This window comes from Anomalospiza imberbis, chromosome 7 (assembly GCF_031753505.1).
Source record: "Anomalospiza imberbis isolate Cuckoo-Finch-1a 21T00152 chromosome 7, ASM3175350v1, whole genome shotgun sequence".
NCBI classification, from domain to species: Eukaryota; Metazoa; Chordata; class Aves; order Passeriformes; family Viduidae; genus Anomalospiza; species Anomalospiza imberbis.
In genome coordinates this window covers 20,338,652-20,352,984 of record NC_089687.1, presented here as the reverse complement: position 1 = coordinate 20,352,984, position 14,333 = coordinate 20,338,652, and the positions used below count along the sequence as shown (strand labels likewise).

General features: G+C 37.7%; 1 protein-coding gene and 1 long non-coding RNA gene across 2 annotated transcripts in view; one reads left to right on the top strand and one right to left on the bottom strand.

Moving 5' to 3' along the window:
- Positions 1 to 14,333, top strand: part of LOC137477132 (uncharacterized) — a 33,186-nt gene that overhangs the window by 16,064 nt on the left and 2,789 nt on the right. The gene's annotated exons all lie outside the window — the stretch shown is intronic.
- CYBRD1 (cytochrome b reductase 1) lies at positions 532 to 13,130 on the bottom strand. The gene is made up of 4 exons (XM_068195865.1): positions 11,938 to 13,130; positions 6,631 to 6,839; positions 3,934 to 4,088; positions 532 to 3,740 (listed from the first exon to the last, which is right to left on the bottom strand). The coding sequence occupies exons 1-4, from the start codon at positions 12,491 to 12,493 to the stop codon at positions 3,440 to 3,442; spliced, it is 1,221 nt and encodes a 406-aa protein (XP_068051966.1). The 5' UTR covers positions 12,494 to 13,130; the 3' UTR covers positions 532 to 3,439.

Genomic DNA, 14,333 nt, shown 5'->3' with positions numbered 1-14,333 from the left:
ATATGCAATATTCTTGGTTACATGTAGTAAGAAGTACACATGTAATTACATTCAATTTTAGAATCTAATTTGCACCATCATTTCTCAGTTCCTTAATGTTGGAAAAAACACTCTTCTGCTTCCGTGCGTAATACTGTATGACAGCATGTAAATATAGTATTTTTTTCCCCAGGCATCTTAAGAAGATAGCACTTTCAATGTTAGGTTTTGTAACTTCCTGGTTTTTTTATAGGAATCCAAACCTGGAATGTAAGCTGTACAATCATTTTCCTGTGAAAACAACTACGTAGATGATTTCCAAACATGCGGAAAAATACCGATGAAAAAGTTAGAGTTCTACTTTCCATACCTCCATACACTTTTTTAATTTCCTATCTTGCTACTGTATTTATGTTACTCATAAATACAGGTAAGAAAATTTGCATGAAAGGAAGGAAAGGAAAGTCAATGGAAGGCCACTTTGAGGAGCAGGTTCAGGAATATTACTCTGCAAACACCTGTGCATTTTTATTTAGCATTGAACTAGCCTCATTTTTTTGCAAGGATACTTAGAGGCCTTTTTATTCAGTTTAGAATTAAGCCAGAAGTCTACAGTATGTTTTGTCAGTTTTAAATTGCACACACCAAGGTTGATCAAGGTTTAGGAGCTCACAGCTACTGCATCTTATGGGGACCTTCCAAAGATCAGCAGCCAGAATCCCACAGTTTATGCACATGAGTTACCACTGATTATAAATTCCCCAAATGGAATCTTTCAGCTTCTGCTGAGTTTCTACTATTATGTTTAACCTCTAAGTTGAAAACCAAAATTATGTTTTGGGAGGCCCCCCTTAAAAGGTTTCTAATCCTTGATTTTCAGTTAGTTTTATACCACAGAATCACAGAATGGTCAGAATTGGAAGGGACCCAGAAGGATCATCAAGTCCAACCCTTAAGCAAATGGCCCATATGGGGTTTGAACCTTGGTGTTACTTGTACTTGAACAACCTTGGTGTTACTTGTTACTTGTACTTGAACAACCTTGGTGTTACTTGTACCTTGCACTTCATGAGAATAGAGAAGTAAAGAAATGCCACCATTCTTTTTTCAAGTAGCATTTCCCTTGAACAGTACATGGAATACAATAGAAACCAGAAGGCATGCTGGTTATTTTACAGCATATAGAACCAACCACCTAAAAGCTGTTCATTTCAATACATTCAACTCAGTGCTGTAACAAAAGAAGTCATAGATTCTGTGTTTTTTCCAGTACACTGTACAGTTACTTTCTTCCAGAACAATACCTAGGCAACCGACTACCTTCCATACAAACATATGCTTTTATTATGTGACCTAGTACTATGCAAGGATTGAATGAGCTCATTTTCACAGGTGGATGAGACACAGTAACAGGCCAATACATAACAATTTAAAATGCTGTTGCTTGTGTGAGTGCAGTATAGAAAGCTGCATAGTAAATTACTGCAAGTGAGCTCATTTATTCACTTCCCCTGTCATGCTTCACTGTTTGATTCATTGCACATAGTGGGACTGGAGGAGTACTCACACAATAGTTTAGTAGTTTAGGTTAGTGTTCCTTCTGTCATACCTGAATTCCACATTAAAAGCAGGTATTTTCTACAGTGGAAAAATGCACCAATGTGAGGCTGGTTCCAGTCATCCACAAACCTACAAGTGAAAACATAGAACTCTGGGATGTAGTCCTAGAGTACCAAATAGTACAGCAGAAAAGTTTCAAAAATATTTTATTATGCTAGTTTTCTATACTGCAATCACCAAATAATAAAATATTATTACAAATCAAATAACAGGACTTGAGGTACTTCTTGTCAGAGAAGACCCAAAATACCTCATGTCCAAAATAGTTTGTACTAACACACAGTGAACTACAAAAATGGTGCATTTGTTGAAGGGTAACGTATTAAAATGTTTTTAAAAGCTGGAGTAGATAAAAATGTATGTAGTATTTAAAAAATAGAAATTATTTGCTGTCTGAAACTATCTATATTCCAACATGAACAGTGGTAAATTTGTATTTGTAGTGGGCTCTGCAGATTTTAAAAGAGATAATAGAATGGCACGTCATTTTGGATATGTGCAATCCAAATAATCTACTATAATTATTCTTCCATAGTAGTAAAAGTATAAATATTGTCTGTATTGTGAAATTAATGAATGAGTATAATACATTAATACTTCAATTACTAGAAAGAGCTGTAAAAGTAAAGTACCAGTAGGGACTCTTCATTATTTAGAGAAAATTGCATTATTTAAAACTGGAATTTCAAATTAAAAAGTCCTAGAATTTGTATAGATTGTTTACAGACTAAAGCATGTCTTCACGCCTATGATAATAATGCTTTTGATGTCAGTATGGAGATACTCAAATTGGCTTCCAGTTAACAAGTAGCATTTTATTAAAAGAGCAAAGCTCACCTGTGTGTCGGAGAACGTATTTCTCACTTGAAGCTAATTTTTTTTCTGTGAGACTGATAGCAGATTTTTCTGGTTTCTAACCTCCTAATTTCTAGTCTAGTACCATAAATCAGTAGAAGTGTGCAGTCAAATAAAGATACTAAAATGCTGCCTTCTGGGATAAAAAGAAGACTTAGTTTAAGTATACATTTTTCTAAGTGGGTTTCTATAGCTTTTCAAATAAGAAAAATGCTGCATTTAGATGTCTTAACATTTCTTAGATTACACTTATAATTGCACATAATTTAAAGCCAAATATTGTCCGTATACAATATATTTGGTAGAATTTGTTGCAAGGCCAACAGATACATTCTGATTAAAAAAAAAATACCAAAAACCCCCCAAAGTTTCTAAAGGAAATATAACATTTTATGAAGATAGCTAGCAAACTTTTTTTTTAAATTAAAAATTTTAGAATTAACATTTTTATGAAGCAACTCTGTAAAGTGTGGAATGACCTCAAATCCCATAGAACATAGCAGCTGGTGAGGGGGTTAATCAGCTAGAGAAATCAGAGCTTTAAAAAAGTGAACATTACCAGAAAATTTATGTGACAAACTAAATTATTCTGTATGGTATACTTCATGGCTGATTCATAACCTGCAAAAGCACTCAAGAGCAAAATTTAGTCTGACTCTTGTTAAATTCTTCATGACTATAAGAGATATAAGCATTAAATTAAGAAGTGATATGGAAGACAGTTTCCAATTATGTGATTTTCCCATTATGTGATGTCATTCATGCTCTTGTTTTTTTTAAACAAAGGACAGACTGGTCATGGACCAATAAAATATGTTTGGGACTTACAGGAATTTAAATCTATATGCAGAAAACTTGAGTATCTTTCAGCAAGCCATAGTAAAAGTGAAACCCAACCTAATTACGTATGAATATAACTACATTAGAAGGACCCTCACCAGGGGGAATTTGGAGATATAACAGTACTTTTATTCTGTGTATTTTCTTACATAGTTGATCTTTGTCCTGCTTCATCAAATTTGATGTTTTGTTTTCTGGCTGCTTCAGTATTGCTCCTCAGATCAGATTTATCTGTGTTACTATACTTTGTCAGGGTGGATTCTACTTCTGTGCCATCAGGAGTTGCTCCAACGGGCCTCAGAATTTTAGCATTCTCTGCTGGGGGTCGCTTCCAGTGGGGCCTGCTTGCCATCCACAAAATAAGTGAACCAAATATGACAAGCAAAAGACCAAGACAGTTGACCAGAGTTGCTTCTGGTGGGGATGCACTGTATGCAGGACTTTTCCTTTGAAAGGCGAAAAAGAAAGAAGAGGTTAGAAAAGATTGTTTTAAACACAATTCTGGTCTAAAAACAGCAGTCTTCTGCTAGGTAGGTCAAAACAAAACAGTGTCCCAGTACTGGATGCTTATTATTCTGGGCAAATGGAAGTATAATTGCAATGAATAACCTTAATAAACAAGTGGAAACAAATACTTACAATGCAAATATAAGCTTTTCTGTGATTCCCATGAGAGCTGTTGCAATCACTGTTGCAAAGATGGTAAGACCCGAATAAACGTGTATTGGCATGAGAGCTACGCGGAGATGAACTGGAGCAAACGGGAGCAGAAAGACAGCAAAACCCAAGAACAGCTACAACCAAAACAGATTCTTAGTTAGGGCTAGATGGAAAACAAGCTGCACTTCTCAAGCAGAATAATCATAAAAATTCCATTCTGAGATGTCTTCAGGTAAAAATTTGAAAATAACTGGCATTTCTATTTTTTAATGAGTTTCCTGTCAAAACCAAAGCAAAATTCTGGATCAGCACTTGGGAAGCAGACATTAAATATTTTATAAATCATCCTACATAATATCAGTGTCCAAACTTACTGAAAGTGCTGAAACTCCAACCAAACTAAGTACTGGAAACACAAGTTTTCAGTGTCACTAATTTCACTAATATAGAAGAGGTGTGAGGAGCCACATTTTTACAGTCTCATCAAGTCCTGTTCTCTGCTCCTGTTGCAGATTTGCACATAAAGGAACATCAGAAGACAGTCTAACCTTCTGACTTATGTGGATTAAATAATTTTATCTTGTTAGAATTTCAGTTAAGTGCCTATCTTTAGAAGGGGAGTAGTCTTTCAATATATTGATCACATGGCATTTACAGAGTGAAGACGTGTATGGGTGGCATCAAATTATTCAGGGGACATTAGTCCTCCTATTAGCACTAATTTTGTGATGGAAAATAACTCATCATGTCCCATGATTGCATCCATAGGCTTGCTCAGTCATGTTGAGGCTGCATCCCTTCTTTAGTTTGTTTTACCATTACTCACCCCTGCTGCTTAATTAGACACAGTGCATGAATTTGTATTTCATCCTACTTTAACTCAGTCCTTGTTTTATCTTTCCATAATGGATTAGAGAGACTGATATTTTCTCCCTGGGAAGCCTTTTAGTACACCATAATCAAATCATCTCTTAATCTTAGATCTGCTGAACAGCTGGAGTTTTTTAAGTCTTGCAATGGAAAATAGCTTTTCCAGCTCTCAAATTACTTTTCCAGAATTTCTTTGGGATTGTTGCTTTTGATTTTTCTTTTATATTTAAAAAAAAATCCATAATATTTCATATTAGTTTCACTAATGCCATCTTTTTTCCTGTTGTCACAGCATTGTGAGAAGTTTAGAGCTTCATGTCATTTTTGAGTTTTTCTTTCCAGAGACATCATTTTCCAAGAGACAGTCTCGTTTTACATTTTTTCCCTGTTCTTAAATTTATGTCACTGTGCTATACTGTATTAACCTACATTTGTCTTAATTACAATACAGTTACAATATTGTAGGCAGAGTATTATGTGGGCGTACAACTGACATGCCCCTGGTAAGTGCCAAGTGTCTTCTCTGTTAACAAAGATTCTGCTTTATGACTATTTTTTATAGCACTCAGTCACTTAACAAATGTCAATCTCTGCCTGGAGACTTACATCCCAGATTGGAGAAGGAACACAAAGGATCTTTTGGTGTGACAGGCAAGGCATTAAGTGCCATTGATCATGTTTATAGTAGCATAATGAAAAGCAGAACTCAGATTTTAGTCACAATTATTCATCTAACCATTAGAAAAAATACTGATACTCAGTGTAGTGGCAGCACAGACTTCCTTGAAATAGCTGCATTATTAGGACAAACTTAATTTTAACATTTTTTTTTCTTATTCATTCTTATTAATTTGTTCAGCTATAGAGAATATACTCAAAAATGCTGCAATATGCTTTCTTTTTTTCTAAATGTTAAAACACTATTTCAACTCTGTTTCTTGTACCTCTTGGCCTGAGCAGTGAAGAATAAAGTCCAGAACCCAAATCCCTTAGCTGAGGCTTTTCTGTGCTTGATCATAGACAATTAAGTCTTTTTTCTTTTTAGTGTCTGGGGAAAACATATTTGAAGGAACAAAATAAATTTCCATATTGTAGTAACACAATACAGGGAGTTCAGAATATATATGCAGAAGCATCTGTATGCATTCTGTAAATTTCAGGGCATGGTTGCTCTTCTTTGCCAAAAGGAAAACGCACTAAGTTAGCTCATTTTACATTACAATAATGCTAATTCTCTGCCAAGAGGAGCAGTTAAAAGCATGCCCACATACATCTATCAAAGTTCTGCTGATTCAGGAAAACTGGTTAGCCAGTAGTAGCTCATTCAGGTGTCAGATCCTTTACATCTCTACTGCTCCCTGATGCACTTGTTCTGCTGATTAACAAAAGTCTTGAGGCCATGAAGTGACTACTTAAATTTATGATAGCTGAAAAAAAAAAGAAAAGCTGTTACTTAATTTGAGACTTCCTTAATAAATGCTCCAACTATATTTAAATATGCTGCCAACAAACCAAGTAACTTGCTTTAAGTTCAGGAGTTAATAGGGCTTAGAAGCACACTACTGTGTAACTGTATTGTAGGTTAATGGCCATTATGCCAGCAAGTAAACAAAATAGGCTTAAAAATGCATTTTTCTTCAAAGTCAATGATCCAGTATTTGTACATTTACATGATAATTTGCCAAATCAGAGTGTAAAATGGCTATCCCAATAGTTACAACTTACTAGGAAGAGCCTATTGTGCCTGAATTACTAAAGACATTCTTCAAATTGATAACCTGTTTATAAATATAGTTAGATTCTGACCTGGAGAGAATAAAATATAACAGCAGTCAGCCCAATCCAGCTGTGCAGACTGTACATGTTAGGAATGTTCTTGGCATTGTGGAATTCAAACACAGCTACCATAGAAACAATTGCAAGAATCATAGCTATGGTATTTAATCCAGCATGTATGAATTTCATTAGGAGTTTGCTGCACTTCCAGGTCCAGGGCAATCTGTACACAATAATAGCTGAAGAAAGAAGAGAAACAAGATTTTAGGTCTTATAGAATAATTTCTTTCAAATGCTAATAATTATGCATAATTCACATAGTTACATGGTAAATTACAGCAAAATCCAACCTTAAGTCTTCTAAAAAGTCTATTAAAAGGCTTTTTCTCATACACTTAGCATAGCATACTCTGAAAATGCAACTGAGACTTAAATACAGCTTTTAAGGGATTTTTTCTCAATATAAAAAATCCCACAAACTTAAGTGTGTTTCAAAAAAAAAAAACCAACCCAGTAAATAACGTGGTGTCATCTTTTCCTCGGCCATTAAATTGATTTAACAGGGATTTGGCACAGGATTTTCATTTTTCTGCTACTAGTTAGACTGGAGTAATATAGCCTGATTCTTATATTGAGAAGATCACTTGTTGAGAAACCATGTAGGATTATTTTGTAATATTTCTCTTTGCAACTTTGGATAATGCTATTCTCTAATAGCATAGGTACTTATATGACTGTCTATTACACTGGTATCAATAAGACTACTTTGAATGGGAAAATGTTCTTCAGCATAAGGGAATCATAATTTGACTTAAGAGACAAAAGCATTTAACAAATGTAAGTCTTCCACCACTGTTAGATGAGTGTAGGGAAGTTTTGCCTATACTTGAATTAATAGCTCTAGCAGACAGTGTTTTTTCCAGTCTCAACAAAGCAATAATTTCCATTGCTCTAACTCTGGATGGTCCATAAAAATAACTTAACCTAGAACTGCTTCTTGCCAAGTTTTCTCCAAGATCCCCAATGCCCCTATCCTGCCACACCTGTCCCCTGTCATATGACCCAAACGCTTTCCACAGGGGACACAAACGAGCCAGATTACATCACTGAAGCTCCAGGTACATCTGATTGCAAACTAGATAGTAATTCTGGATGTGTGACAGCACATAAGTATATTCAACCAACAGGGGACAAATATTTATGAGGACAACTGATAATTTGACTGATAAAGACTAATGCCCCCATCTATAATGTCTTGCCTGAGCAAAGTCTGAGCTCCACGCAGTGATTAATCACATCCTAATTTAAGGCTTCTGCTTATGAAATTACAGTGAAAATTTTATATATAATTTGCTATAATAAAACAAAGGAGTAATAATTTATGTAGGTTTTTTAAAAAAATCTTTTTCCAAACATTAAGAAATAGAAAAGTATTACCTGAGTGATTCTCATGTGCCCTACTCATTCATTACTTCTCCATAACCCTTGCATTTTAGGCAAAAGGCATAGATTATGGAAAATAAATTGAATATTATCTCTGCATGTTCCAAATAATAATAGTAATAAATGACGAATTATTTTCAAGTTCTGTTCACACTTTTTTTTTAACTTGGATGCATTTCAATAAATACAGTACTACACTAAATAATTCACAAAGAAAACAGTTTACAAGTCAAATTTCCATACTACAATCAGATTTTAAATCAATGTATGCTTTTACATAATGTGTGAAAATATAATACTAGACTGAAAGCATTCCTTAGAATATTTAAATATATACACCACTTAGGTTGTTCTTGGCTTTCTACTTGAAAAAGCAACAGTGGTAAATCCTACAAAATCAGGAAGATAGAAACCTTGTTTATAAGATGATTTGACTGTCTTAAAGCAATCTATTACAGAAATATGATTCTGCACGCCAAACTTATCACCTCCAACAGTTCCTCAAAGTGACATTACATGATAATGTTAGAACCAGAGAATCCTAGAATCGCTAAGGTTAGAAAATACCTCTCAGATAATTGAGTTTGACCATTAACCTACACTAAACATTAACCTATTGATAGGTCTATGTTTAGTGTAGACCAGCGTCTACACTAAACCATGTCCTGAGCACCACACTGATGTTTTTTGAACACTTCAGGGACAGTGATTCCATCACTTTTCTGGGCGGTCGTTTCAATACCTGACCACCATTTCAGTGAAGAAATTTTTGCAAGTGTCCAATCTTAACCTCACCTAGTGCAACTGGAGGCCATTTCCTCTTGTTCTGTCACTTGTTACTTGGGACATGAGATCAATCCCCACTTGCTCTCTCCTTTCAGACAGTTGTAGAGAACAGTAAGATCCCCCCCAAGCCTCCTTTTCTCCAGGCTGAACACCCCCAGCTCCCTTGGCTGCTTCTCTTCAGACTTGCACTCCAGACCCTTCGCCTGCTTCACTGCCCTTCTCTGGACCCGCTCCAGCACCTTAATGTCTTTCTTGTACTGAGGGGCCAAGAACTGGACACAAGATTTGAGGTGCACCTCACCAGTACTGGGTACAGGGCGAACAATCACTGCCCAGGTTCTGCTGGCCACACTATTTCTGATACAGGCCAGGATTCTGTTGTCATTCTTGGCCACTTGGGCATACACTGGCTCATGTTCAGCCAGCTGGCAATAATATCCTGCATTAGACTATTATTAATAAACTTAGTACTAATGACAATTGTGGCAAGCACAACAGACAATGACTTCTAATTTTGTAAAGCAGATGTGTCAAAAGGCCCCAAAAAAAGTTTCAGCATCACATGAGGATATTCCCAATAAATCCTTCTTACCATATGTCCCACAGTATTGTCAATCATTTATTCACGGTGCAGCAGAGTACTGGACTCTATATGAAGAAAACTTAATGAGCATTAAGTCCTTGTCACAGTTTTTAGTCTTTGATCTCAGAGGGTCAAGTCTGGGCTATAATATTTTTTTGTTGTCATCTAGCTGATTTAACTTCCAAAAGCACTATCAAACTCCCTAGTCACTTGTCTGCATAGTCTCAGATCTCTCTTTAGGCCTTTAATTTTCTAAGTTGTTTCCCATAAACATTACAATAGGAAACCAAGTAATAACCGACTAATGGTTTGGCCAGTTGTTATCAATACCATTCATTACCATGTTACACGCCACAGCCCAGGCCATATGCATGATATTACAGTTTGGTTTGATTCTCTTTCTGGGAGGGCTTTTTGTGAACTTACACATTGCAATTTCAGCAGATTTGTTAATCACTGTGAAAAGACACAGTTTTATTTCCCCATCACCATTTCTGTGTGCTTCTCCCTGCCTTTCTCATAACTGGTGCTTTTCTAATCTGCAGGATGAAAGGGGAACAAAGGGGAGAGAAGGAAGATCACCTTTCAGTGAGTAAAAGCTCTTAAAAACTTACACAGATGTGATGTGTAATTTCACATCAAAATTAAAACAGCCTAGGTTAAAAACACATACACAGTTAGCATGTTTGGTGGTGACATGGTAAAGCAGCCTCATGAAGAGCTCTCTCAAGGCAGAACATCTCTAGTACTGTTAAGAAATTTGACAGCCTAGGCACCCTGGACTGAGATTGTTGACTCAGACCTTACTTCTGTTTTGAACTATGATTTTAAAACGCATCACACATGGCAGAGTTATCCTGCAATATTTTTATATAGCATGGGACATCTGTCCTTTTACAAATGCACAGGGCAAAATTCTAGATTATTGACCAATAATACAACATTTCCATCCTTTGTACAGACGAATAAACTCAAGAAACAATTGGTTTAGTTATTATTTAAAATCCTCTACACAAATTTTACCAAGTTTTTTTTAGCTACACCTTCTAACTTTCAACTACTTAAAGACTTAGCTTTCTTATATGTGTCCAAAGAGGTATATCATTTTTCACTCTCATACAAATTGCTTTGAATTCAGTGGCAGACTTCCATCAGCCAAATCTGAATCACATTCACAGTGGTATCTTATATGTTGCTATTTCATCTGATTTACTACAATACCCCTTCAGTCTCCAACTTTGCTTTTCCTATTATGTAATAGGACTTCCTCCCTAAATTATGCTGTATTATTAGTGAATTCCTTGTATGCGTGTGGTTTCTTAGCTATGGTAAATGTCCATTTAGTTTACATATATCCTTACCTATGCAGGGCTTGGGGCATCCCCCTTTCTCTGTGACACAGGGAAAAAACTGAGTTTCAGAGGAAAACAAATAGAAAATACATAGGAAAAAGCTGCAGAGAGCCTCTCCCTATTTTCTTCAAAAGTTGTATGCTTATATATTAAAAAAAATAAGTTGAGCACATTAAGTAGATAGATCTTAATGAAGTCAACAGGTGGTTTTCATTGCTTATTTATAGCCTGAAATTACACTTCCTGTTGAGCAATATTATGTAAAATAACTTCAAAATGTGGTCTATTGCTCAATACTGGTTTGCAACTTGAAGCCATAAGAAGGCTGAGAACAGCCCCACTCCCACTGAAAAACAAAAATTTACAGTGTATGTTCAAATCACAACATTCTCTTCATAGCAGGAACGAGACCGCCTTCGGCATCTTCCAGCCTTTTGACTGGCTGGAAGTGTAATGGGAAAATGTTAGTCCACGACTGAACTCTATAAAACCCAAAGTTCATACACTCTTAAAGAAATTTATAAAAAAAAAAAAAAAAAAAAAAAAAAAGGAAAAAAGAAGAAGCAACCCTGTATCTTTATATGTTATTTAAGCAACAGGATAAATGCTTAATTTAAGAGATATGCTTTACAAAACAATTCATCCTAAGTCTAGCCTGAAGAACTGCATTTTAATAGTGCTTGTGGTGCTACATTTTCTCTGGCAAAAACCCTGCTCCTGGATCCAGCTTCTGAGGTACTGAACTTTCCTTTCTCTTCTTGGGACATGGAAGAGAGCCAAAAGAGAAACTTTCCTGGGGCCGCATTTCTGAAATTTCGATTTTCAACTTGCAGAAATTCCAGCTGCCTAGGAAAAACACACCTCGCAGGCTTTACTCACAGTGCACGGCAATCCTCGGGCCAGGATAAACAAGTGCTCGCAGAAAAAAAAACCCCAAAACAACCCAAACCCCGTATGTCGCAATTTCGGCTTACTACAAGGGACTCTTTGTCCCTTCCCGGGAGGGCTGGCTTCCCTAAACGGCGGACTGACTGCTGCGCTCCCGCTGTGACCCGCTGCCGGCCGCGGGCCGCCCCGGAGCCTCCCGCGCCGCGCAGCCCCGGCCGCGCCGCCCCGGCCCCAGGCAGGCCCGGCTCCCCCGCAGCTCCGTGCCGACCCGGGCCCCCGACGCACCGATGCCCTGGATGAAGACGAAGCCCGTGATGATGAGGACGGGGTGCCAGTTGAATTCCCCCAGGCTGCCGTCCCAGCTCAGCCCTTCGCGGTAGTGGAAGACCCAGACCAGGGAGAGAATGACCGACACGAAGCCGACCAGCAGCGTAGAGGCCAGCAGCGCCAAGAATCGCCCGTAGTCCTCCATCTTTCGAGCCCCGTGCGCGGCAGCGAGCGCCGCGAAGGATGGGGGCCGGGCGGGGTCGGGCTCCTGCGCGGGCTCGGGCCCGGCGGGCACGGGACGGGACAGGACGGGACGGACGCAGCGGGGCGGGAGCAGGGCGGCACCCCCCGATCCTCCGCGCCCCTCCACCCTGCCCGCTCCGAGCGTCCCGTCGTATTCTGAACTCCGCCTTAGAAAATAATTTTCTGTGTCAGCCTGTCCCCTGCCATGGTGGCAGCCCGACTGCGCTCCCCCCGGCAGCCAAGGAAGGTGGTCACGGGTTTTGTGCCGAGAGGCTGTTGTGGAGGTTGGAGAGTTCACAGACCCACCAGAAAGATAAGCCACCACGGTCATAAGCACTTACAGATAAAGTAGGAGAGCTGTTATGAAGAAGAGACAGCCAGCGCACACAGAAAATGCAGAGGAGGAGAAGCGCACCTAAATACACTCATGTACTTACCTGGAGCACAGTCTTGCCATCATGATCGCCCCGTTCTCACTGGATTTACTGAGTGCTCCAAATATAGTACAGATACCAGTTTCATATGTGGAGTCTGGCCTAAGTATGCCGAAGGATGTGGACATTGTTCTGTTGAATAGCACAAATATCAAATACCCACTAGCAAAGAAAGGGAATGCATTAAACTTAGACAATTCCAATAGGTATGGAAAGGCCCATTGCAGGGATGTTAGAGAGGAAAACAGAAGGAAAAAAAAACAGAGTTGCAAAAGAGACAGTAGACCTGACAAAAATACAACATGATAGATTAAACCAGTTTGGTCAAATCATGTAGTCAGCAGTTACTTTTTGTTTTGGTGTAGAACATTCAGCTGGCTCTGAAGCCTGTCAAATGTGGTAGGAGGATATGCCCAAACATATATTCAGCACTAATTTTCTGGTATTTGATTAGCTTACTTTTAAAATATATATAGTGATGAACTACATATGAATTAGAAGTTTGTTAATTGATTGAGAGAAAAAAAATACTATCTACTCTGGCTAGAATTTGATGTCTGGTCTCTCACACTTAAAGTGAGGCCTAGAAAATGAATGAAATGGTTTTATGAAACTTAAAATAGTGTCAGTAGAATACTGCCAATTCAAACACCATACGTACTAAAGTGTTGGAAATATCTAAATAGAGACATGAAGACGAAGCCAGATTGGAGGGGAATGCAAATATATTTCTTCATTATTGTCTTTAGTCTCCTAAAAACACACACTGACATTTTAAAGAAAAGCTTGACTTGGGCAGCATTTGTATAAAGATATTTAGCTTTAGTTTGCATGGATTTGGTGTGACCTGCTCTGAGGATTTAACTGGTTGCTCATTCCACTCACAATGGCAAGTAAAAAATTTGTATTGTTAAATTTTGCAAGTCACAGCATCTAAGAGAAGATCCAAGTCCTAAATCTTCTGATGAATGTACTCATGCATAATCTTGCCAGGGTGCCAGATTGCCATTAGCTCATGAGGCACACAGGTCATCTTAATATTATGGTCAGAAAAATTTTACTTTTGTCTCTGTAAAGCATAAAAACTGACAGAAATATTTATTTTTATTTTCCTCCTATGAACCTAAATCTCCCAATTGCAAATTTTTTCCAGTTCCCACTGATTTCAACAAGCTTTGATTACATCCAGTATCCCAACAGTCCCATTTAGGGATCTTCTACTCAAATGGATTTTACTTAAGCTAAAACTGTATCTCTCAGAAGACTTCTGTGAATTCCTATAGCTCAAACTGGTTTACCCTGTTAAAGCAGCAAATAGCAAGAGCAGACACAAAATTCTATTGAACTGAATATGAAGCCTAGTTTTACCAAGTAATGATGAACAATTTTCTTTTAATATAGTTGAAGAAACTCTAAAGCTTAGAGATTGTTAAATAAACCAAACCAGAACAAAGTGCAAAATAATTTGTTAGACAAAGTGAAATGTTCTTTATGGAACATATGTAATGCAGAAGAGATTTCAGGCAGCACCATTAGTAACTCTGGCCTGTATTTCTCCTCATTTCCTGTTCTTTTACCTCTTGCCCACCTGGTGCAAATATCAGATTTGTGCAGAATCAGTCCTTAGCACAGCTCAATGTCTGAGTGGATTTCATGTTTACTTGGGGGTGGGAACTCGACATGATACAGTTGACTGCTGAGGGCTGAATGACGCACTTGATAATCTGTTTGGAAAAT